Genomic DNA, 27,144 nt, shown 5'->3' on the forward strand with positions numbered 1-27,144 from the left:
ATTGCTGAAAACTGAATTCAATAATCCATGCACTTTTCAATATTCCGTGAGCATGACACACAAGTCCACCTTACTGAGAGAAGGGAAAAGAAAAAACAAGTGGGTAGTGTGGGCCTACAAAGTATTTTGCCTTCTGTAGAATCCTTGTATACTATAGCTTAAGAGGCAGAAGAACCTGTGTTCTACAAAAGGTAGTGACAAGGTTGTGACTATCTTTTTAATACAGGTGCAAACCAACATATTAAAAGATGCTTAAAGATATAAATTCAAGATGGAGATCACTTCACTTTGTATATGTTATCTGGAAACTCCCTTAGCTTACAAGACTTAAGGCTGCCCTTGTTTTCTACTCCCTTCAAGAACAGCAATAAAACCAAAATAAAAGCCAGAAGACAAAGGAGAAATGCAGTTCTGTGGTCATCTACGCTAGTATAAATCTTCAGAGGACTAAAATAGCTAAAAGGGACTGGTTTTTGTCCCTCTCTGATACAGAGCCTTTCTATTTTAGTTTCTTGTCTTGGAAACAAAAAAAGATGAGATGATGTTCTTAAAATAAAGTGTGGAAAAAGAACTAAAAATCAAAGATCTTTGACACACTATAGCAGTAGATAAAAAAACCCTTGCTAATTACTTTCATCTGGCTGTCAGGATTCACCTTTGAAGGAGTGAAAACCAGTCATATAACTTTTTGAATGCAGTTAGATTCTTCCACAGGTCAGATAATGGGGTGGGGTTTTTTAATTTGTTTCTTTTTTCTCAAGTACTAATAAGTAAAATTACTCAGATAATTACAGTAATACATTGACACAGCTGCATTGTTTCTTCACTTCCCTGCACCACTGGCCATAGCCTCTTTTTATCTCTGTCACATCCAATTATGGCACTGAAAAACTTTATAAATGCGTTATAAACTTTGTCCTCATATTTCAGTTACTTTTTTCAATTGTTTGTCTTTTACCTGAATTTGGACAAGTTAGCTACCTATGATGTTGATGTTTTTGTCAATATCGGTATGAATTAATAAAAAGATATAAATGTCTTTAACAAAATCTTTGTAACTCTAAACTTATAATATTACGGAGGCATTTGCAATGCATAGAAAAGGAATTTGAAAATACACAACAATACAACAGATGATTGCTCTTGCAGTTTCAGTTCTTGTGTAGTAAAATAGTGGTCTAACTGTTTTCCCCTTGTGTAGCCAATTCAAAAACATCATTGCTTTTTGGGATTTGTTTTAAACTCACTTTGCAGTATTACTAAGAGTATCCAATATAAAATCATGATCTTGTTGAAATAGACAGTGCGTTCACTTGCAGTGAAAAAGAGTGTCCTTACCCTGCAGAGTCTCTATCGATACATCAAACAGTTGCAGGGGAGGGAAGAACAATATAAGTGAAACGATGAATAATTAATGTATTAGACAGTATTTCAGCAATTTTTGGCTTTTCTGATATATTGAGTTCTGCAGGTCAGCAAAGATGTGCTTCAGATTTTCTTTGGATAAACTGTTGCTGTTTTGCATTCCTCAGACCAGCTAGAAAAAGCAAATTCCAAAATGTCACATTTATTTCTTAAGCCAGATTACTAGAACATTCCCAGATAAGTCTGATGTAAATGATTTTAATTGTTAATGTTGTCTTAACCCATGGTAACCCCCACATGTAACATTGAAATATTCTTGCTTTCCAGAGCATGAGGACTGAAAATAGTCAGGTGTGCTTTGGCTTGTAGTTGCATGTGTCTTTGTCATGGTGTCCCTATGCTTGGTCTATCAAGTCCATTTACGTTAGCAGGCAGTGTTGCATTATATATACTCTTTTACTAAGTCTGAGGCTTTACAGGGTTTCTTAACGTAAAAACTTTTTTTTGGTTGTTTTCAGTAATTTCATAAAAAAAAAAACCCCACAAAACCCCACTTTATTAAAATTTCAACCTTTGCTTTTAGTGGATTGTAATTTAAGAACCTTACTGCTGCAGGTTCATACTGGAAGAGTTACAAGTCATGCTCCACGAGTTGTTGAAGTGTATAAAGCAGTAAAATTTACATAGCTTATGCTTATTAACCACAAGATTGAGGAACTCTTCTGTTTATGAAGTAAATTACAGAAATACAACAAAACAGTTCTCGAATAATTAAAAACAGTTTGTTTTTCTGGGATGTCTGTAGTTACTGTCTATGCTGACTACTTTTGAAGACAGTGTTAAAATGGTATCAGAGTAAAATCTGATAGTTTGTTGGCCATTTCCTACACTTCTGTTCTTTTTCCAGCCTCTGTAAAGAGGTATAGTTAATTGTTGCAAAGACTGTCTCTAAAAAATTACATTCAGTGTAGATTTTTAGTTTTATGACAATGAAGTTGCCTTTCAGTTATTCTGTCAGCAAAAGAGGGAATTTGAATAATACTTGGTATGTTAAATGTGCATCACACAGCAGGATTTTAAACTGTACACAACATGCAGGCACGTGCTACACACCTCTCTATTCTGTGGTATGTATCACTCCTTTGAGAATCCAGCTCAAATGTTTGAAGGTAGTTTCTGTTGATGAGGCCATTTGTGCTCAGTCTAATTCTTGGATAGAGCCAATTGACTCAGTTTGTAAGTTCTGGCTCGGTTTTTAATTCTGGTTTGGGGTTTTTTGGTGTGTGGGGTGGTTGGTTGTTTTTTTTTTTGAGAGAGAGATTTGGAGTAGCGTTTATGTTTTCAGAAGAAGGCATTCTGATCAAGAGCTGATCCAAAAATACCATTGCTGCTGCCACCAAGGTCATCTTTGAAGATGGATTTTTTTTTTACCAAATAGCCCAATTGGTCTTCATAGAAGAAGAGTACAGATGAGCAGCAGATATTTTTATTCTTCAGAGGCAGAGGATACTCCATATGTTTTTTATGTTTTTTGTCTTTTTTCTTTTTCTTTTTTCTCTTTTGATTCTTCAGGAGTTACAACATATTATTGGACAGAGCATAAATGATCCTCATCTTACGCTTTTTACAAGTCGTAACACCTAATTCTGTTATTCATAATGTGAGAACTCTTTTTTTCCTTCCACTGACTCTCAGCTTTATTCCCTTGGAAACTGAGGCAGTACACATGAAATTTCACATCTTTCCACATGTCAGGCCACGTTCCAGAAACTAGAGAAGAAAATCCTTTCAATATACAGGGCAAAATAGAGAGAGAGAGAGAGAGAAGCAGCAAGCTGTGATTTCAGAATCCAGTCAGCTAACCATTGTTAAACTTTTGAAGGGAATTATTTTGTCGTTATTCTTTATTTCTCACTATCCTTGTTAAACTTTTTAAATTCTTCTTTCATTTGGATTTACAGGAAGGAAGGAGTTAGCAAGGATCTTAGCATCTTATACATTGACTTTATCATAGGAATGGAAAATAGTCAGTGGATTAGGAAACTCATGGCTCCTTAATGCTTGCAGTTTATCCTTTTTCTTTCTTTCCAAGTCCTAATTTGGGTTGTTCCTTGAAAAGGTGTTCTTTACTTCATGAACCCAAAATAAAATTAGTTTAGATAAGTACAATCAGAGAAGGTAGAAACAGTTTGCCATCTATTTGGAGCATCTGTTGTATAATTTAGGGTCTGATGTAGACATGATTGTATTCAACAAAGGTAGTGTTTTTAATCTTCTGCGTATATGGGAATTAATAGGTAAACATTTAATCCTATTTGTGCTGAAATATTTACATCTGCTGAAAATCCTTCAGTCTTCTTTTAAAATAAATATATTAAAATATCCTACATTTATCCTTAAGGTAAGACATTTTAAAATATAAGTTCTATCATATTTTGTAGTTCATTTTGTACCATTTTGGACATAGTACATTAGATAGTGTTTACTTGTTGCAGCTTTTGAGAAGATGTACAAAGCAGCTTTGCACTGGGCCGGTCTGTCTCGGACAGAATTTATTTAGTAGTGTTTTATGGATTTTTTTTTTTTTTTTTAATGAGTGACGTGAAAAATGCCTTACTAATGCACGTGAAAATAAGCAAATTTTAAATGTATACAGTGTTAAAATACAGTGCAAGTAACCTTTTTCCATAAAATAATATTAATCTATTTGTGTTTATTTCCACCAAGGATTTTGTGACTACAATTACTCGTTTACTTGAAAGTCCTTCAACGTTTATTCGAGCAAAAGCCTTTCTGGTCCTGCTACAGGTTTTAGTTAATAACAGGGAGATGTTGCTACTCAGTTGTCAAGCAAGGTAAGGTGATAATGGAAGGTAATTAGAGATGTAATGTTTATTTTCAAAGTCGTACCTGAAATACTTTAAAATGTGTGGTATTTTTGAGCCAGTGTTTTAGGAATGAACTATTTTCTGTGTAGTGTGAATCCTTTAATTCATGAGAACACAAAAAGAGTGTTCTCTTTTGTCTGGGGTCATCAGGCAACACTGAGTTGTTGCTATGGTGGGAAAGCAAAATGAAAAGGTCTGTCATGTACCTTCCTCATCTTGGGGTGTGGTATAATCCATAGTCTTTTCAGTGTAGGCACATTCAAGGTAAAATAATATTTCTTGGCTATATGTGGTGTTGGAGTGATTTATGTAATAACCACTGAATTCCTGTGACTTTTACATGAAATATTTTATTTGTTTCTATGTTTTAAAATACTTTGCAAGAAATGACTTCTCTAAAACTATATTTGACTCACAGTAGAATAGTTATTTGAATTTTTGTGTCTTCTGATGACACAAAAACATTCCTATATCAGACAAGGGGAAATTAAACTCTGTTAGAATGTAAATTGTTACCATGTTTTGGGGGAGATTGGAGAAGTAAGATGGAAGAAATTTTTTTGGGGATTTATATCTTCTACTGTTCATTATGAAGAACAGCAAAATGTAGTGTAAACCCAGTTTTTATGGTATTGGAATAAATCAGGTTTGGAACGGAAAGTAAAAAAAGAATGAGGCTTGTGGGTAGCTGTAAATCTAACTACATTTACAGCAAATATAAGTTTATATCTTATATTGATGTTTGAATAGAATTAAGATGTATACATTGGAGCTAAAAGGCTGGATTGGAAGGAGCAGGTCAGTTATACCATGAAGCCATTGTAAGAGGACATCTTGTGGGGTGCTTTCATTATATATCCCTCCACTCACATACAAATCTGTAGATATCCCAATTTTTGTAGATCATAGAGAGTAAGTATTGAATCCAAGTTTCTTTTTCATGTGTCTTTTTATACTTCCAGAAATGTTTTATCAAGTACTGTGTTCTGGTTAGTGAAAAAATGTCTCTAAGGATTTGTAAGTGACTTTTTGAATGGTTACATTTTTAATGACTGCTGCTATTCATATGCTTGTTATAGCACATAGGACTGAGCTGTGTGTTTGGAGAAATGTCTGACAAAAATCGTGTACTGACAGTAACTACTTGTTTCTTTATACCTAAGGTATTATGTGAAGGAGAACTTCTTTAATAATTTTGATCAACAATTTGATGTCTTTATTTATAATGCTTTCCAATGAGCAGCCTTTCTGAAGAGAATATATTGTGAATTTGGGATGTTATTTTGTATTGTGAATTTTGTCTTTATTCTGCTGTTGTATTGTGATGCTCCAGACAGAGCTGATTAGGGACCAGTACATAATATAACACATTAGGTGAAACAACAGGCAAGCCTTATAGCAGCTTTATTGAACTGATGAACTGTTTTTTCTTAATTTGATATGTTTTCTTCATAATTGTTCTTCAGTGAACAGTATATCTCTTGACAGGATAGATCATCTAGACTAAACCCTTTCTCTTACATCCAGAAAATAAGATGGCTACAGTAGGATGAGAGAGAAGAAATGACCCATTATATGTGGAGGCAGCTACTTGCATAATATCCTGAACTGTGGAAGAATTTTATTAAGCCCAGTAGAGATAATGGATATTCTTTGACTTATACTGTTGAATTCCTATTGGTGTATTTTAGTTAAATGTCTCCAGTTCTGTGACAGAAAAGTTATTTCAAAACTAAGAATAATAAATTCAAAATTGCTAATACAGTAAGCAGTAATCAGTTGGATAACTATTGAAAATGTTTGATATACTCAAATTCTCTTTATGAAGGTGTTTGAGAAATATAAACACTATGTAGTAAAATGTGCATAATCTCTTCTTACTGGTTTGTCTTTAGCAGTTGCAGCTAATGCCTATAACAGGATTTATATTGCTTTAGATTATAAAATCTGTTTATGATAAAGATAATCAATATAAGGCAATTTTTCAGTGTGCATCAGTTAAAGGATACGATGCAGATGATAAAACAGTCAGTTATAACTCTTTCATGGCAACACTGCATATATCTCTACAGCTTCAAGTTAAATGTTGTTCAGTTTGGCATTGGAAAAGGCTTTTGTTTAGATTAGTAATCAAAATTATACATACTTTTGCAGAGTTTTTGTTTTTTTTAAAAAAAATTCTCTGAATCTGTCGTAGGGTATTTTTAATTGTGGTGGGAGTGTGTAATTCAAGAGCTTGACAATGGGTGTCACCGAGGAAATTCCACTAGGACTTTCTGAAGTACTTAGAGATTTTGAGATCTATGGATGAAAAGCATTTATATGTAATATCAAATTAATTTTGAAGTGAATTTTTTCTCACACAACATTGATAAAATTCATCTGTTATTCTTTTTTTCTACCTGTCCCATGGTAGTCCATTACATACCTTTTGTTCTTCCACATGTGATACAACAAAGGAAAATATGAGACCTTTTAGGCTGAAATACCATTTGTTTGCTTACAATATGCAAATTCATTTCTCTTGCTAATCACCCTGAGTTTTCTCGTCTCCTTGTTTTCTCCATGATTTGCAAAGGCAAGCTACCTGTTAATGAGGGGAGGGATACAACCTGAAGTTTTGTTGAGACTTATAATTTCACCCTTTTCTGAACTAGTAGTAGTTTCCAATTAGTCTCACTAAATTATTCTTTCTGGATCTAAATGGTTTCAGAGAATTTCCTAGGTGAATAGAGACTGCCTTTGAGATTGAACTTCCTCCCTAAAGAATTTATTTAAACCTGTTTTTCTACTGTCTGCAGAGGTGGACACTTGTGGGGAGATAGGGTAGTATTACTGACAGACTTTCACAGCCTGCAAAAGCCTAACTATGCACAAAAGCATAACTTTTGAGCAAAATTGTTCTCTGTTATCTGTCCCCACCTCCCATATTTTTTAAATTTTCAGATCTTGTATATGCCCTCAAAGGAAAAGCTTTATCTGGAGACTTATTACAGTCTCATATCTAGCATAGCCTGTTGGCCTTATAAGCCTCTAAGTTTGGTCTAGAAAAATAGTGAGAAAAAGAACAAATGGGAAAACATGGAAGTGGAAGGCAGAGGAGGGAACAATTACAGAAGTCAGTGATTTCAGGAAAAAAAACCAGCAAGCTGGTATCAAACTAAAAAAAGAAAAAAAAAAAGCGTAGACGGGGAGAAATAGGGATTGACTCTCTTACTAGCATGATCTGCCATCCAGTGTTGCATCTCTGTAAAATAAACAATATATCTATATTAAACATCCTTTAAAAGTCTTAATCATTCTGTTAGCAGAGGTTGACTAAAAACGGGTCCTTGAATTGTCGAGATAAATGGATTGTATATGTCCTCAGAGCATGCAAGACATTCTTTAGTTTCTTGGAGGACTGTCATTCTCTGTGAACTTAGTGAACTGAAGGGAGAAGTAGGGAGAAGACTGCTAGTGAGAGACCTGCTTTTAGGTTTGGTCATCTGGAGGCTGCATGCATTTTTCCTCCTGTTGAGGTGCTGGTAAAGTTGTAGCTGAACCTTATTGATGTCTGAAGCTGATTTTAAGGATGCTGAGGGTAAATGTCACTGATAGAAGGGAATGAATGAATTTTAGAAAACAGCTCTTAAAGAGGCTTTGAGAGGTTGCAGGGTCTACCCTTCTGATCCAGGTCAAGGTCTGTTATGCTTGAGAAATATTTTTAATGATTGGTGGAAATTGGTGGGTATTCCATGACCTCTTTTTGACAGCTATTCTAATTGCTAGCTATTCCTAACATTCAAAAATTCTTGTTGTTTTCTCATAGAAATTTCAGTTCTACAGGTTAAGCACAGAAAACACAGAAAACAATGTAGTCTCTTCCCTTTTACAGTGACTTCTGTATATTTGAAGACCATGTCTTAACCGCGTCTCTGCTCAGTCTTCTGAATTTTGACTAAATCTTCTCTTTTTTTCATGTTGATCATCTTTATAAGTGAACAGTTCTTATACTTTTTAAGTTGTAGACCTCAATCCCATTCCTATTACTCAGAACTCTTAACTCACTGCAATTTTCCTTTTTGCTCCACTCTTCACATCTTTCCTCAGTAAACTTGGGTTGTTTTGCTTTTTTGTGTAAAAGCTCACTGATGGCCATATCGTACAATACAGATACTTGAAGAATTTTTTAAAAAATCAAACCTGGCTTCATAGACAGTGGTTTATTCCTCATCATATTTAACTTATTTATAGTAACACGTACATATTTTTTCATGTATTGTTGAGTGCAAGACAAGCATGTGCATTATGAATTGAATAACTGTATTTCCATACACCTAGTTTTGCCCATTAGACAGAACACTGAGATTCTTCAGGTAATAAAAGTAACTGATCAATTGTTCTACATATGACTGAGGAATTTGTCGAAGGAAGATAGAGATACTAATGCTTTCCTGCCTATGTATGGATCTGTACAATTTTCTCGAGACAGTGTTTAGTTGAACACAGGAAAAAATAGTTGTACGTATTTTTAGAAAATCTTTATGTGAAAGGCAATTTTGTGATGGGAAGGACAACACAAAAAGAGAGAACTCATGAATTTACATAAATTTTGTATCTTTCCTCTCAGAATAAATGAACATACTTTGTATGCTTCTGAAATGTGATTAACTAACAGAACGTGCTTTTAAAAAATGAACCCCCTCCCCGCCCCGCAGCAATAAAACCACTCATGTTGAAGTCTATTCAGTCTATTTTAAGTAAAACTTAAACAGATCTAAACATCTTTCCATATAGAATCAGATGATTGTTAAATCACAGAAGTGTTTTCTTAAAGAAAAAAATCCATACAAACTCTGATCTTTTGTCATGTTTTTGTTCAAAGTTAAACAGTTTTTGAGTAAAAATTACTTGGTTGTCTGGAAAGGCTAGAGGGCTTTATACTATTTTAATTTTAAAAATTCATTTTTTTAATATTGAAAAACCAAAGCTTTTTAAAAGAAGTTTCTGCCTGAAGTGTAATATCAGATTTTTAAGTAGTTGTCTTCTACCAGACAAATCAAAATTCCTTGTAATTTAATACAATTTTCAGAGACTGCAAGAAAAATAAAAGATGTCCCTATAGTCTCTGGGAAGTGTAGCTGAGTGTGCTGCATCTGGGCTGTTGCAGAGGTGAAAGGTAGTTACTGAACGGGTCTTTTGATTTATCTCTATCTTTCTCTCTGTAGCACAGTTCAGGAAGGGTAAGGTAAGTTGTAATATTCCATAACAATCATGCCTTGTTTAGAGGCATAATCCTGCAAAATGCAGTCTTAAGTAGTTTTTATTTCATTGAGTAAATTGGCTTTTTGATGGAAATACACACCTCCTAGGATCAAATTTTGTTTTTGTGAGTCCTGCAGTTTTGTTGTGTACACTGAGGCAGTTTAAATAAGTTATTTTCATACTTCTATAAAAGAGTATTGATTTTAAGGAAGGTATTAAAAAAAAATACTGAAGTACATTCTTAAAATCCAGAGCATGGATTTCACTCACCAGTGACTGATGGCTTTTTGCACAGGACCCCCAAGGAGTTCAAATGTGAAACAAAGATGTCAATATTATGCCCCTAAAGGGAAGTATGGCCCTTCTGTCTATTCAAATGAGCATTTTAAAATATTGCCTGAAGCATTCTGTTACAGGTGTATTATTAAAGCAATCTCTTGTAAGTTAGCCAACGGCTAATAAATCAGTTACCATAGTTTACTATGAGAAATGTCATTCTGCAAAGCGGCATAGCTACACAGCATTTATCAATTAGAATGTAAGCTTTGAGTTTGTCTTTAGAATTTAGACATGTCTTTAGACATGTTTAAAATGTCTTTAGAAAGCCAATTGAGTTTGTCTTTAGAAATCTCGAACACCAGATTTCTAGAGAAAGGATGTAAGGCTGGTTTGGACTTTTATCTCTTTCAATATGGCCATTCTAATAAGTGCGAACATTTTGATAGGCTGTAGTATGGTTTATGTAGTATGATTTTTCATGACTGAAAGATTGATCTCTTGTTACATTGACTTAAATTATTCTTGCTTTAGGAATTCTTACCTGTTGAAAATGAGTATCTTTAGTCTTTTGCTCATATTGCGCATATTGGTCATATATTTCAAAATAAAGTGGATTTTAAAATTAGTCTCTAACTCTGCAGAGGGATTCACTCCTTATGTTAGCATCATATATTCATTTAAACTAGTAGAGTTACACTCACTTACAGTAGCTTAAGGGTTTCTTTCCTCTTGTTCCTTGACAGTCATTTGTGTTATTTTTAAAATTGATTTATTTGAAAGGGAAAGTCTAAAATTTCAACAAAATTAAAGCCAAAACTAATGTATCGTCTTGATTGTAACCACAGATACTAGAAATGTCTGGTTCAGTAGTATTTTTGAGATATAGTGTCATTTTTTTGTTATGGGAGGTAATGTTTTGCACTTACTTAAATGTAGACTCGTGATGTATATTGAAAGAGACAGCAGAAAGACCACACCAGGAAAAGAGCAGCAAGGTGGCAGTGAATACCTGTCAAAATGCCTGGATCTTCTCATCTATCACATTGTGCAGGAGCTGCCAGGAATTCTAGGTAAATCCAGTTGGTTAACTGAACAAATTTTACCTTTGCTTACTCCCTTGAGTAACAAATATCTCCTTACATATACAGGTGGAAAGACTGTATTGTCTGATTACATAAACTTTGCATGATATCAGCTTCATGAAGTTTTGGAGTTATGTCATGATCAGATATTTTGTATTGGAATGCATGATTTCCTGTATTAATGTTTTGTATTTGTTGAATGATAAGCCCCATCAACTCAGTCAGGAATGAAGCCCAAATGTGCAATAAGTTTTATCAGTGTTCTAAAGATATTCCAAACATTGAAAAACCTAAGAACAAATTTGCCTAATAAAGCACAGAGCTAGGAGAGATGCAACAGGGCATATCCATGAGTACATGTTAGTCACTTACACTGAAACTTCTGTGTTGAGTATTTGCTTCAGGCAACTTTTCTGGAAAATTTCAGCCTAGATACTTCAGTTGTTCTAGATGTCTGAAACTGATTTGCTCATGCCTAAGGAAAGATGGAAAGCTTTTCTCTGGGAGAACATCACTGCTACCTCAACTCTTCCCTTATACTTAGGAACAAGGACTTGAAGTTTCAGCAAAGTAACTTCTGTGCCAAGGATACGCATTTGGAAAATTTTGTGAATATCTGCTCAAATTTCACTAGTATTTGAGCCTTTGGAATGATAAAAAGCTGCATTGAACTTTGTGCTGTTCGTATACGTTCAAACAGAAATTTGCTTGGGTCTAGCAGCTAAAGTCCTGTCATCACCGAATGTGCTCAAACTTGTCATAGTGGGATGAGGTAGTGGGGAAGAGAGGAGTTGCAGAAGGAACAGTGGAAGGTATGCGTGCAAATAGGACAAAACCTGCAAATTGCAGGGCATAATTTGGACTCATTGGGCAACCAAAGAAACTGGAGCAGAAAGTAATTAGTTTGAGAGTCTCGGGAGTCAGTCAAGAGAAGGTGATGAAACAGGATGCGAATTTTGGCCATTTGTACAAAAATAATAGATAAAATCTTGAAAAATTAAGGAGGATCTGTTGGTGAGATTTAAACATAGGGTTGATATTTAATAAAAGAAAAGTCACAGAAATTACCCTAGATAAGCAAAAACAGTGGGATTGTCTTTCCTGGAAAAAGCTGTGCTATATGTTATATGAGGAAAGATGAGGTTTTTATTTGAAAAAGTTAATTAGGAGTGAGTGAAGGAAGGAAGGGAGTTAGGGAGGAAAGGGAAGAAGGAGGAAGAGAAGTGGGAGGAGGCGGGGAGAGAGGAAGGGAAGAGAGAAGTGAAGGAAGGAAAGAGGAGGGGGGGAGGAGAATGGAAGGAACTGAGTGGAGGGAAGGGTGAAGGGGGGGAAGGGATGGAGAAAGAGAGGGGGAGGGAAAGATGGATGGAAGGAAAAAGGGAGGAAAAAGGAGACAAGAAGGAGAAAATGAGAGATTGGTGTGGCCAGTCTGAATCATCATTAAAATTCTTATTAAAACTTCTGGCGGGTGACATCTCCCACAGAATAGAGTAAGAAAGCTAAATAGGAAGACAAGGGAGGAAATGCTGTGAGTATTCAAGAAAAGAAAGGGAGCAAAACCAACCCAGATTTTGTATGCTTTGTCATTAAATGATAAAACATTTTTTTCATAAAATTATTTTCTGATGAGATGATACCCGATTTATTTTTCATCTTCTCTACATTATCACTAGAAAATTGAAAATGAAATGGTAGCACTGCAAAGGTCAGTATACCTAAATGTCATGCTGCTATTTTAAAAGAAACTTTACTTCATATGACAATGCAAATTTTTGCCTTGCTGCAAATACCTGATCGCTTTTTTCTAAATAAATACCAGGTTTGCATATTGGCTATATTTCAGGATTTTGAAGTCTCAGACTATAAATGTTTGAGGCAGAAATTCACCTTCTACTGTCTGTATGTATTATATGCAACTAATATAGTAGGTCCTGATATTTCCTCTGAACCTGAAAGTACTATACATCGAATATATAGTTACTATCATTATAATACATAGTACATCAATTGCTTTAACATGTATTCTGCTGGGTTTTTTTACTACTGAGGTACAATTTCAATGCATTGTTGACAACTGTTACATCAAGCATAATTTTTACACTTTGTTTTCCTTTCCAAGCTAGATTTGTGTGTTGATTGTTTTTATTAAGATAAAGCTATCTGTCCATATTTGCCCACATTTGTCAGAAGGCTTTTTCTTTTTATTGCTGTAAGTATGACAAAGGAACATGTTCTGCTTGAGGAGGTAAAAGCTGTGGGCTCCTAAGAAAAATAACTAGATTTGCGAAGTGGAACAGTTAAAAGAAGTTTAACTGTTGGTTTAGAATTAATCCTAGCTGGCTTTTTTAATATGCATTTATGTAAGCTCCTTACTGATCCCATCTTCTTCCACCAGATGTAGCTATAAACCAAATAGATTAACAAGTTGTAGAAATTGGCCTTAAAGATACATTTAAACAAATGGAATAAATTGTTAATCTTGTGGATAATTTAAAAAGTTTTCAGTTGTTGTAGGTAAGAAACTAATTTTATTGCTGCATTTATAATATTTAACCTATTTCTAGGAAGTGGATATAAATTGCTTAGATCATGCTAAAAATTGAAGTAACCATATCTGTCTATTATCAACTGCAAAATTGGCAAATGTGATGATTATATAGGCCTTAAAATATAGAAAGAGAGTAGATTGTTCCATAAATTATTTGTTGTGAACCACAGAGAGGTCTTGTTGAATTACAGTATTGTGAGGAATTCAAAACAAAAATGTGTTGAGGAAAAACCAGTATTTTGGTTTCTGTGTTTGGAGAGTTTTAGGCAACACTTTCTTTTTCTTGAGCAGTATATTATAGAATGAGTCAAATCTTTAAGGCTAAGTATTTTTACAACCTACTTCAATGCCAGTCTCTGTCATTTCTGCTTATGTTGAAAATTGAACTCCATGGGAGCAGAAGAAAAGCATTGGTATTATTCAACATGAATAAACTCTGTGACTTACTCTGAAAGGAAGGGCCTTTTCTGGCATGAAAATTGTATAAAATACCGAATCCTGTCCTTTATTTGTTTAATGTCTATGTGATTTCCCTTTTACAGTTTTGTGCAGCTCTCTCATTAGCAGAAAAAAAAAATAGTAAGTGTTCTTTCAAGACAGGATTTGGCTTTTAATATTTTCAGGCTATACGGACAGAATTTTCCTTCTTAGCATATGAGCCGTGACTTTTCTCCTGCTGCTTCTGTTCTTTATCCCATGCAGAAGGGGTCTTGCTTTTCTGAGACAACAGTTAATGTAATACAAATTTAGCATAATGTTCCTTGATTTTGATATATGTCTTCTGAAGTTTGAAGTATAACTTTCACTATTGCAATTAAAATTTTGTTCCCTTATTGTTGTGTCTGAAGTTTGTTACGGAGGCAACTAAGTTCTCTCATTGACCTCTTTTATGAGAACATGAGAATTCCTGTTGCTTTAGGTCACTTGCATCATTGTTAAACTTGTGTATGAGAATGTGTGTGTGCATGGCTGGTGGAGGGATCTTTTGGAAGGGCAGCAGGAGGATGTTTGTTTCTTTCTTCCAGTGGCACTATGCTGCAGGAAAAACATACTGCTTGAGCGTTATGTCACCTACTAATCATGGTGAATTTGGCTCTTGGTTGGCTGGAAGTAATGAGAATTTTGCTTTTTATTTCACTGGAAATAGAATTGTATTCACAGAATTTCGAGTGTGTAATTCCATGCATATGTAGCCACCTAAAGCCAGTCTAAGTCCACCCTGCCAAGAGGTGTAATTTCATTTTTGCTTCTACACCTGCCTTATATTTCTATCCTCAGTGTTTTGCCAGAGGTCACATTTGCATGCCTGTCCCTGTAGCCAGAGCAGGAAATTGGCCTGGCTGGACACTGAGCTAGGAAAGAAAAGTGCTGGATCAGCCTGATTTATCATGGAGTCACATGAACATGACTTCCAGCAGGAGGGAGAAGACGGGATTGAACAGAGGATACTGGAACAGAGATGTTTCATGTCATTTGCAGTTGTTTAGTAAAGCAATTATGTTAGAACAGTCTGAAATGTTGTTTTCTGTAGGTGACGTTCTCACTGCCTTAACTAATGTCTCTGGACGTAAACACCCATCAACGGTTCAGGCCAAACAGCTGAAGATGTGCCTTCCTATGATGCCTGTAGTGCTTCATCTTGTGACATCCCAGGTAGATTTTTTTTTTCTTCCTAAAATTGTTAAACAAAGGACAAACTCTTGCAGTTTCCCAAAATCTAATTTCTGCTGATCACAATCAGAATGGATAAAATAGAACTTTTATTAATGTATAGATATGTTGATGATTATTTCAGCTATATAACAGTGTTAAAGATGTAAGCCTTATTTTTGCACATTGTAAGACAACTCTAATGATAGAAGCAAATACATATTTTGTCCTCCTTTTTTAACATGGCTGTGAAATACATGTTTTACTTTTTCTGGTCGTAAGATATGCATTTAATGTAATTTTTTCAACTTTTTCTAAATCGAAATAGGTATTTCGTCCCCAGATAGTCACAGAAGAGTTTCTTTTCAACTATGGGACCTTACTTGTGAGTATAACCATCTAAGTTAAATCTCGTTTACAGAATATACATATGCATAAAATTTTGGGAATTATTTTAATGTAATAAAATTACTTTAAATTTATAAATTTGAGAGAGAACTTTATTCTGAATATAAAATTTAAGCTTTGATTATATGCAAAACTGTATATATTATCAGAAAATATTTTCTCTAGTAATCTGTTGGGTCAAAGGGAAAATATGCTATCCTGTGTTCAAGTACAGAGAAACTCTGCACATGTCCGATAAACTGAGAATTTCCTGAATGCTTTATTTCAGAGTAAAAAAGTTTAGCTCTACATTACACAGAATATTCTTTCTAGAATTTTGTGCTAGTATTTTATGAGTAGAAATGAAAGATAAATTATAATCTAATCTATATTTCAGGTATTCTCTCCTTTTGTCACCTTTTTCTTCTTGCCAGTACTTTTACACTGTATTTAGTTAATGAAAACCTGAGTACTGTAAGCTACAGAGCTAAGATATTTATCTCATGTTAATATCTACAACCTATTTATGACATTAGCAATAGAAAATGGAACTTTTTAACTGTACCATAGGATATTATAGCAAAAATGTAGTACTGTTGTAATGTAATTTCCTAATATGAAAACAGTTGTTTCTGCTAAATGAGAAAAAAGCATATTCTAAAGTTGCATATCAGAGTTAAGCAAATACTGTTAAGTACATGAGTGTATAAATGACAACTAGGTATTTACTTCCACAATAGCATGAAGAGATGCTTCACCACAAACAGCTCGATTGAAGTTTACTGTTCAGATTCTCTTCTCTTTCTCCTTTGACTCTTGATTCCAAGAAAATGTGGGTTTAATTTAGCTCTACTAAAATATTTGTATTAAAATTAGCATTAGAATGAAGAAAAAAATTTTAAAACTTTAGATGTTGAATTATGAAGCCTTTTATCTCTTTGAAGCAGTTGTAACTAGGCAGTAGATTTATTAATGGTTTTGGATCAACCTTCTACAAGGTGAAAATCTTCTGTCAACAGTATAGGTACAGCGGACCAGGTACAATGTAAGCTTTCTTTTGATGTTACTCCAGCTTGCTTGAACTACTGACTGAGGAAGTTAGGCTAGTTATACTAGCACAGCTTTCCTCACAGATCAAGGAGGAGAAGATTACTTCACTGAATATTTCCTGCATCTTGTCCTTCTGTCTCCATTGAACAAGGCAATTCAGGAACTTACATATACTATTTCAATTTATGCATAAAAAAGGAAGGGGAAGTAGTATATCTGAAAAATTAATATAAAACTTGAATCCATTTTATAGAACTGTGTTATGATATGACTAATGTAATTAATTCTGGAAGAGTAACTATCTATTCTACCAGGCAGTAGTCTACTCTGGAATTTTGTGTTTAGCAACATTCCCACTGACATCTGTAAAGGGACATTCGATCATCAGATTGTACTTTTTCAAGTACTGTGCTATAATTGAGGCCTCTAAGACTTTAAGTCAGTCTTCCAGGTTTTGGGTGGGTTTTTTTGTTGTTGTTGGTTTTTTTGTTTGTTTGGTTTTTTGATTTATTAAAAAATCTTACTCTTAACAGTAAGAAATGATTAGGAGCGGAAAGATGTGTGCTTGGTATCTGGAAGGAAAAGAGTAGTTGTTTTCCTGTAACTGTTGTTCATTGAGATTTTTTTTTTCTTGCTGCTTTGAAGTTATTTCCATCATCACTGTAATTTTCAGTACTGTTGTGCAAAGAAATTGAGAGGGAGTCGGGACAGTCCTTTCATGTTTTTAGCTGTGACTAGAAATACATAGAGGATACACTCTGCACCAAAGGCACAGCTAATAGTAGGCTCCTAGTGGAGTGCATAGGGCACAGACTCACCTGTAGCAGAATACACACACCATTCCTCTCTGTTGCTTCAAAAACCCCAGATAGTTGCTTTTTGTATAAATACATTTTCTTCTTGTGTTTCTAATATAAAATTAAGAAAATAAGCATTAGTAGCCAGAACAATTTTTGCACCAACTATATTGATTTTTCCAAATTGGTCTTGAGACTGTGGTTAGGTGTGAAACTGTCTTAAATGAGCAAACAAAATAATACTCTCTTCCAAAACAAGTTAATTAGATAATAACTAGTAATCTTGTTCAAATGATCAGGAAGATAAAATAAGTGGTTTTTTATAGAAGCAGTTGTTTTTTATGACTGCCTCTGAGATGTGTTTAAATGATGAAATATATAATTAGTTTCTAACTGTATTTTTAATTAGAGAAGAATCCTTCAGATGTTTCTTACATGCTGAGAAAAAGCTAACCCATGTAGACACTTCTGCCAATTTAATATATAATAACAAAATTTTAACTGATAGTGAAATATAAAACAAGTGTCATTTTCTTAATGCTTTAGATCATATGAATAAATAGATATATGTGCAAACTGAAAATGAGTAAGGTATTTATCCATGGTAAATTCTCTGTGTATTAAATACTGTATTAGTAAAAAAGAACGTACTATAAATTCTGCTGAGAATTTTTCCTTCTTTAGCAAATGTTAATAACATGTCTTTTGCATCCCCTGTGACCTAAACAGTCATAAGAGGTGAATAGCATAAGAGGTGAAATAAGAGGTGAAAGCAAGAGAGTGAAATCAAGATTAAAAGGCAAAAGAATAATGGGTCTAATTGCACAATATTTACTTAACCCAGATTATTAATATTTCATTGTCTCTGTTTCTCAAAATGATGACTAATTTATGTGATTTTTAACAGAAAGTTATGCATTTTTGTATGTTCTCCTGTGTGTAACTGTATCCATAGTGTGTATAGTATGCATGGAGATCAAAAAGATGGTACAAATAACAGAAGATTGCATTTTCTGGAGGGGCTTTGGTCTTTTTAGGGAGTTATTTTAGCATAGCAATGTCCAAGCTAGTTCAAAGTCTTAGATATTACAGTTTTCTGTTAACAATAAAGGCATTTAATTATTGTCTCTTTATCTGGAAATGTTACCATCCCTGACATTAGTCAGAGTAATAGTCCTTACTGTACTCTATGTTTAAGTGTCCAGCAGCCTTACAGAGTTGCAAAATTATGTTGTAACAGCTAGATCCTGAATGCTTTCAGTCCTTCATATCTTAATTATTATGACAGTGTTTCCTAATGCAGGTGCATTAACGTTTTGTATTTACACAGTGCCTTAAAGAATTTCATGTTGTAATTATTCAGTGATTACGCTTCTTAATTTTTGTTTCTAAAGTGTTTTAACATAAATGCCTCTTCTTCTGTAGAATTTTATCAGATCGATAGATTCAGGAGAAACAAACTTGGATGGAGCAATAGGTAAGGTAACATATTGCTGTACTTTTATAAGCAGGCATTAACTGTTGCATTTTTATAAAGAAATACAATGATTTTTACTAATAGGGCAAGCTGCATCAGAAGATTTGATTAAGACTACTTTATCAACCTTTGAAGCAGTAACACAGCATCCTGTCTTGTTGACAACCCATTGCTTGACCGTAAGTCTGACAACAAATTAAATAGTTACAGGCTAATTGGCCTAATTCCATTGATAATAGAAAGTTTTGCAGATTTAGAAACTGTTTAAATTATGGCTTAAAATGTATTGTGGTTCTATTTGACAGGAAAAATCCTTATTTATAGAGAGATTTAATTTTCAAAGAAGCAGCAAGGCATTCAGACTCAGTTTACTATATTTAGTTGAGAAGTTAGAGGGAGAATGAGAAGGGCTTAAAGTTTAGAAATAGCAGTTCTTAAAAAGATTTTCGTGTAAATATAACACTTGATTCTGTAAGTCTTTCTTCAGCCTCAAAGCGAGTATGTTGCTATATATAGTGAAAATTTCACCACTTCATTTGTCATTATGCTTTTAACATAGCTTGGAAAGACCACCTCTGAGCGTTGAAGATCCCATTCCATCAATACTCTTCCTGATGAGATCATCATCAAGAGTAACAGTTTATAGCAGTTATAGTGGTTTTTGGGTTTTGTTTTTTTTTTTTTTTTTTTAAGTATAACAGATTGCGTACTAAAAATTGCATTACAATTATCAAACCCACATACTGTAAGCTGCTTACATGACTAAAGATTTGTTTTCTTTGAAGTTTTTCATTAAATGATTTACTTTGAGCTAAGCTAGCTGAAGCCAGAACAGTTATGTTGTGAAATAGTTGTCAGCAAATCAGTAGGTTGGAATGCTTGAATCAGTGATTGACAAATCATTGTAACCTGTACCAGTGCATTTTTGTGCCTGAATTCCTACCAAAAGTGTAACCCACCTTACTGAAGTGACCATTTAATTCAAACTGAAATTTATGTGTTTGTATTGGAATTAGGTTAAGGGCACACTCAACATAGCACTTAAATCAAGAAAGGCATTAGCAAATTGATAAATTCGTAAGAATGAGTGATCTTGGTGATTGTGCTAGATAAGAATGGGTGATCTTAGAAATTAAGTGGTTTTAGAAGCTGAATCCTACTTGGTGTGTGTGTTAGTTGAGTATTTAGATTATAAAGCCTTGATAAGTGAAAATATTAGAATTAATTAAAAAAAATAGGAATTTAAGTTTAATGTTTATTTTCATTAATGCTCACAAAAGAGTGGTATTCAAGAAAATGGTCCTTATGCGCAAAAATCTAACAAATTAATAGTTAGAGGGGAAATAGTACAGAACTAAACAGTTCCATTTACTTTAATATGGCAAAGGATGTTCTAGAAAAAAAATGTAAATGTAGGTGAGGTATGAATACCTATTGGTATCTCCTTACATGCCTGTCAGCCTGCAAGTCATTGTATTATGTCTGTATCATTCCAGAATCACCTCAATTTTTAAAAATAATTGTTTTACTTCTGTGGGTTATCAGTGTGTCTTACATTGAAAGAAATATGTTCCATTTTTTATGAAGGTCCATCAACACTTCCTGAAATTGCAATACCTTGTGTCAGCATGTTAAATAAAATTCCCCTAGCTGTTTAAACTTCAATGGTCTGGGGTTTTTTTCCCTGAAAAAATAGCACCAAGGAGACAGCTCCCCTTTACAACCCTTCTTTCCCTGCTCCCATCCCCACATTCAGCAGAACATTATATTGAATCCTGGGAATGACGATCCTATGGTCTTTTAAGTAAGCCCTGGCTACCCGTAGGTGAGTTTTATGTAAATATCTAAATTTCTGGGGGACAGTTTACTTCATCACATATGTTGAAAGTTTTAGGTGTTTATTTAAAATCATCTGAACACATCAGTTAACCTTATGTAGCTAGAGAAAAAAGCTCCTGCCTGTCCAGTGCTTGTATATTTATGACACAGCACTTCTGTAGAATAGTTTCCTTGATTTAGAATAGGTGTATATTGAAATTTATTCACTAAGAATAATTATATCCTTGTCAATGAACAGCTTTTTTTTTTTAGAAAATAAAATCTATTACTTCACTTGCTCATTTTCATAAGTAACAGTTCCTCCTAATTTAAAAGAGCCCTCCTGACACTCAGCAAATAGCCATTCAGACACAAAATAAAGTGGAGAAATTGCCTTGTATTTGGTATGTTAAATTCAAGAAATTGTCCACTGTAATTAATAATCTCTAACCACATCTGCCACTAGTGGTGCAAACAGTAATTAGTTTAATACTATTTACGAAGTCTAGTGTGCTAATTATACTTCAATGTACAGCATACATTACTTTAGCGGAAAGTGGTACTTCATCTTCTATGATGCATACAGAATATTTTTAGAATTGCTGTTACTCCAGGGATATCTTCTAATTGCTGCTCGCTGAGCATGACTAGAATCTATGAATATAAATGCCAGCACCCAGCGGAACTTGGTGCTTTTTTAAAAAGTTGAAGCAAGACATGTTTGAGCTTCCAGATCAATATTTAAGTATAACAGTGGTTAATAGGAAACTCTTTTACTGGAGATAAATGTGTATCCTAGGCTGATCTCTGAAGCCTGGATTCCTCATTTAGACAAAGTTGGTTACAAACAGCATTTTATGGAGGGGGCAGAGGGAAGGCCAAAACCTTCCTGAGAGGATGCGTTTTTTCCACTACAACTGTGACATTGCTTAAAGTTTCTAATCAGAAATTAAATGTATTTCTAATAAAGTTTAATGAATTTAATAAAAAATGAGGTTATATTACGCAAACAGAACCAGTAAGTTTTTCAGTTCGGTTCTGGTTTTGGTTTAGCTGCAACGGAAATTGTGTAAGTTAATAGGAATTTAAAAGCAACATTCAGGTTCCTTTCCACTTTGAGAAGAAAAGAATTGCTTGTTCTGGGTTTTAGTTCATGTTTGATTTGCCTTTGTATTTGTACCTTGAACAAAGAAAATTGAATAAATCAATTTTTTTGTGATCAAATATCTGATTACCATTAACCTGAAGTCAGTTATTGAGGAGATTAATTTCTGTGGGGACTGACTGTATTATATATTGCTAAGTGCGATAAAGTCAAGGGAAATTAATTGAAAGTGCTCAAATGAAAGCCAGTAGTGAGCAGTAATTTCATTTTGCATGCAGTTGTGTACATTTTTACAAGATATAAACTAAAGACTAACAGTGTGTGACTCAGCAAGTTTTGACAAAACTGTAGATTTCCAGGTACACAGATATGATGATGAAGGCCATCAAGAAGAGTCTCTATAGACTGGAGTGAATATAAACCCCGGTTTCTTAAACTGACACAAGTCCAACTGCCTGTTTCCTCCACGTACCTAAAATGGAAAAATATTTATTAAATTCAGATAGTAAGTGTTATAACAATATTTGTTTTCAAATTTTGGTAAAGGTTTAGATATAATTAACTGGAAGAATTCTGTGCTGACTGTATCATTTGCATTTTTCTTTTCTCTGTTAAGTGTATTTATTTGCCTGAAAAAAGGACGTATGCTAATTCAGAGCACTTTGAGCAGTGATGAGGTTCATGATGGCAGGCAGTTCCTGTGGGAGTCCTTTCTGTACTCTAACTAGCTCCCAAAAATGATCTGTATATGGCACAGATGATCTTTTACCTGAAGCATGATAGTTCTTCTCTGGTTGAGGCAAAAGTTGTCAGCAGTGATTCTCCTCCTCAAGGCTTTAAAACTTATTTTAAAAAATCAGCCTAAAATAAAAGCACCCCGAACATGATGAGTTGCTTGATGGGAAGTCAAGGGAAAAGCAGTATGACATGGAAATCAACTAGTTGACAATATGAGAGTTATTATTTTCACCAAAGATGACAACACAAGGGTTAGAAACTTCTGCAAGTGCTGTCTTCTGCTCATCTTAGTCTTTTCTTGATTCAGCATCAGTGGTGTTCTTCATCCACATTCTGATCTAACCACTGACACCTTAATTTTGTCAGTGTAGGGTATGACTATATGAACATATTGTACAGCATTTCTTCAATCACTTCCCCATTTCAAGGAGATTAAAGTTCTACACCCCATGTGGCTTTCTGTCCATTAAGCTAATCCACAGGACATGAGACTTTTTTTGTGAAACCAGTTCTGTACTAATTGACATATTGAGTCAGTCAATCAGTGCTGTCTCTTCCCAGAAGTAAGAAAAAAAAAGAACCTCAGTGAAGATTCTGAAGTTTTGAAGACTTTAAAAAAAAAAATTACAGAAATGTCATCCCTCTCCCCAATTCATTCTAACATGCATAGATTTTTTTTTCTATTGCATTCTGAGAGATTACTGGCAATATTAAAACATTGAGGAGCATGCTGTGCCTCCAGTAAATGCTTTAAGAAGTGTGAAGGCAGCATGATCTTAATTCCATGGTCACTTTCAGCAATAACTTTGTATGTGGAATTTTAATGAGAATAAATGTCAAGATGATGTTGGATGCTGTGGATCTTAAATGTGACTGGAAAAAAAGGGTTTGGGAGCTGATGGTCTTTGCTTTGGTATGTTCTGCTTTGAATAGTCGATAAGGAGAAGATATTTGTCAGTAGTTAAACTTTAATTTAAAGTTAAACGTATGCACACTGAGAAGAACCAGATATCTCTAGAAAAATCTCTGGGCTTAGTCACTTGCTTAGTCACTTGCAAGTTTGGATACAATAGCTGCATGGAATGGATAGCGTAGTTTCTTTATGTAAGTTTAATTCCTGGGTCTGATTTTTGCTTGAGAACAGCATGGTTCACAAATGCTACTGGACCAGGCTTTAAGCCTGCTTACTTTTTCTGTCTGCCCAGTGTAACACCGAATGTCAAGACTTTGGCCTTAAGCACTGATTGAAGAGCTCTGAAACTCAGTTTTAATCAAGGGAGAGATTTTTTTTTTTAGGTTGGTAATGTTAACCGTATTAAGGTAAGTTCTGTGGCCTTGAGAAGAGGGTTAAGCTATCCATATAAACATAGCCTAAGTTGTAGGGGATAATGGATAAGTTAGGTTATATGCTAGTTCATTAATACATGATGATTGTATGTATATGTTGAATAGTTGAATTCATCCTTGCTGACTACCACAAGTGAATGGAAGTTTAGTTCTCAGTCATCATTCTTAGGGGGTACCTCCTGCTAAATAGGGGTTTAGTGTATTGGATCCTTCCACTGCAGTGTTATAACTCCTTTGCAGTGTTATAACTGCTGTTTAGAGGGTACTTGTGGAGCTTGGACTTTGCTTGGTGAAGTTAAGTAAAGCTGAGGCAGTGTTTGTTTCTAACAAAGCAGGCACATATATTTAGGGTGCTGGCCTTGTGTCTGCATCTCCTGAACAGTGGAGACAAGCAGAGGACTGAAATTACAGTTTTCTCTTTCAAGCTCCTCCTAGTAGCTGGTGAATACTTAACTACTCTGAAACTGTGGCTTGTCTCTCATTCTCTTTTGAGGGTTAAAGTAGCATACAGACTTTGCAGAAGAATTTCTATTAAAATTGTGCCTTGTTTTGAAAAAATCTGATTTTTGTAAGTAATAAAATACTGTAGAAAAGTGAGTACAGCTTTTGCTGGGTGCTCATATCTCACTACTAGAGTTTTCTGTGCAGAAATCAGTGAACGTTGGGGAGACAGATGTTCTGGTTTTGGATAGTATACTTGTATTTCCAAAATGTTTTTGACAAAATCACGCACCAAATATTCTTCAAATCCATCAGTGGTCCTTCCCTCTTACTCTCTGACAGATCAACTTCTAACTAGTTAAAATTTATTAAGTAGAGAATAGAGATCAGTTTTAAAAAATGTAGGTATATTAAGAATGGTGCCTTACAAAGATCTTTGTTGCAACATGTGCTATTTATAACTGATCCAGGAAAGGGAATGAATAGGGAGGTGACAGAACTGACTGATGACACTAAATTATTCACAGTAGTGAAAATTAATACTGACAGAAGAGTTGCAGAAGGTTTCAAGATATTGAGTGAAAGGACAATAAAATGACATGCAATTCAACATGGATAAGTGTCAAGCAATGCACATGGGGAAAATCATTCCAACTATGCATATGCAGTGTCAGGCTCTAAAGTACTTATAACTGTTCTGGAGATCTTTTAGTATCATTTTTCTATGAAAATGATAGCTTTATACTCAGCAGTAATCAGAAAGACAACTAGATTATCAGAAATGACTGGTAAAAGATCAGACAAAAAAGCAGAAAACATCACTATGCCATGGTAAGTCCATGGTGCCCTCAGGCCTTGAATACTGAATGCAGTTGTGGTCATTCACACTCAAAAGGAATGAAGCTTAACAAGAAAAAGTACAGCTGGATGATGTGAGGAGGGACTGAGTAGATAAGAACTTCAGCTTGGAAACAAAAGTCTTGGGAGTATAAAATTATGAATGGCATGGGAAAGATGAATTGGAAATAATTATTCATGGTTTTCATAAAATAAGAATAAGTGGGTATCAAGTTAGCTGGTTTAAAATAAACAAGGAAGTGCCTTTTAATAAGGCATAATTGAAATGTGGAATTCAGTGCCATAGGTATTGCACATGCTAGAAGTATAAATACATTTAAGATAGGATCGGACAAATATATGGGAGAAGAGGCTAGTAAGCATTATTAAATGCAAAAATACAGATACAGCATCAGCTTAGTTTTTTAACTCAAGAGTGACTTTACTAGAAACTCGAGTTGTGCTTTATGCTATTTCTCCTACTCTTTTTCTACTCCTTTCCAATTGTCAGAAACAGGATTACCAGGTTCGAGCTACTTTTTTTTTTTTTTTCTTTTGTGCTGTACATATGTTATAGCTGGGAGATGTGAACATAGTGTGTATGGAAGTTTCTATTATTTCATTGCTATTTTGGGTATTGATAACAGCACAGCTGTGGCAGCATAGCCTTTGAATGCCATCATTACAGAATCATACAGTGGTGGCTTTGTGCAGTTAGGGATTTATCATGAACTGGATGTCAGACTATTTAGAAGATGGTAGAAACTCAGATATATCTGTGATCATATTTAAACTATCTAGTCTGTTAAGGCTTAAAGAAGAATATTTTCCACTTTTTTTTTTTTTAACAATGTTAGTGATAAAGACTGAAACAAGAAAAATATCTGACTACCTTCATGCATATATGGAGATTTCATTCCATGTAGATGTCAGCAGTCATTTAAAAGAAGAAAAAATGAATCCTTGTTTGAGTATTCTTCTATTTGTTTCAATCCCTCTAGAAAATGCCGAAATACTAATACCATGCTTCTGTATACATAACTTACAAAAACTTGTGCAATTCACTGGTGAATTTATTAAAAATATTTTATGTACTGTTACACTTCAGTTTATTTCACCTCAATAATTACTTTCTTAGTTCATATCTTGTTTACAAATTTGTGTACACATTAGTAAAAAAAACAGTGACCCAAATGGCATGGAGAGAAGATGAGCATTGCAGAGTTAGGAAGTATCTGATTTAAGGTTCATGTACAATTTAATACTTCTCCCTTCAGTATGTGCTTTCTTATATGCTCTTGCATCACAAAATAATTTTCCATAGGATTAGTGCTTCATTTAGTTGATCTCCCCACCACACTGAACTGACATGAGGCAAATGCCTGCTATGGAGAATTCCATTCCAAACAGTTTGTTTGCCAAAGTTGAGGTTCATGTTAGAAAAAGGTCAGAAAAAGCTACTACAATTATTTAAGACCTAAAGAATCTTCTTTACAATGACAGTTTAACATATATTTATCTTAGAAAAGACTTATGACTGGCTTAACCACATTCACTAATGTGGAAGGACTTCTGTTAATACTAGATAAAAGAGAAAGAAGATTTGAAGTTTTCGAAATTGACGTTGCATCATACTGCTATATATTGCCATCTTAATCGGTATCAGTCTGAGTCAATGCTGTTGAGCGATTCATAATATTCTGAGTCCCTACATTGCTTCAGACAATCAAGAGCTGCTTTTTTGACTCACTTCTGTCTCACAACTTTAATTTACCACTTAAATGTGCCTCTTCATTTGAGAAGCATTGCAGTAGGTTGAACTGGTTTTTTTGACTGAAAGACCTTAAGTACATATATATATTTTTTTTATCCTACCTCACAGGTATGTTATAACTGATAAATTACCGTTTGTAGGACAGTTTAGAAACCTGCACTAATGGAGTTGTTGGAGTGCAATGTAGTTTTATTATTTATCTTATTGCATATTAACTGAAAAGACCATGAAATATTTCAAAATTAGGAAGTGTTACAAAAGTCACTACATCTATGATACATAACATAGCCTTTATGCCTGTATAGATAATTTGT

The 27,144-nt window shown here is 34.3% G+C and overlaps 1 protein-coding gene across 8 annotated transcripts in view; it reads left to right on the forward strand.

Moving 5' to 3' along the window:
* ULK4 (unc-51 like kinase 4) overlaps positions 1 to 27,144 on the forward strand; it is a 256,096-nt gene that overhangs the window by 75,404 nt on the left and 153,548 nt on the right. For all 8 annotated transcript variants that reach the window (XM_072853762.1, XM_072853760.1, XM_072853764.1 and 5 more), the window contains 6 exons: positions 4,093 to 4,220; positions 10,716 to 10,849; positions 14,941 to 15,062; positions 15,388 to 15,444; positions 18,719 to 18,770; positions 18,855 to 18,949. In XM_072853762.1, coding sequence (XP_072709863.1) covers positions 4,093 to 4,220; positions 10,716 to 10,849; positions 14,941 to 15,062; positions 15,388 to 15,444; positions 18,719 to 18,770; positions 18,855 to 18,949 — 588 coding nt within the window. The remainder of the gene's footprint in view (positions 1 to 4,092; positions 4,221 to 10,715; positions 10,850 to 14,940; positions 15,063 to 15,387; positions 15,445 to 18,718; positions 18,771 to 18,854; positions 18,950 to 27,144) is intronic.

Source organism: Ciconia boyciana, chromosome 2 (genome assembly GCF_034638445.1).
Source record: "Ciconia boyciana chromosome 2, ASM3463844v1, whole genome shotgun sequence".
Taxonomy (NCBI): Eukaryota; Metazoa; Chordata; class Aves; order Ciconiiformes; family Ciconiidae; genus Ciconia; species Ciconia boyciana.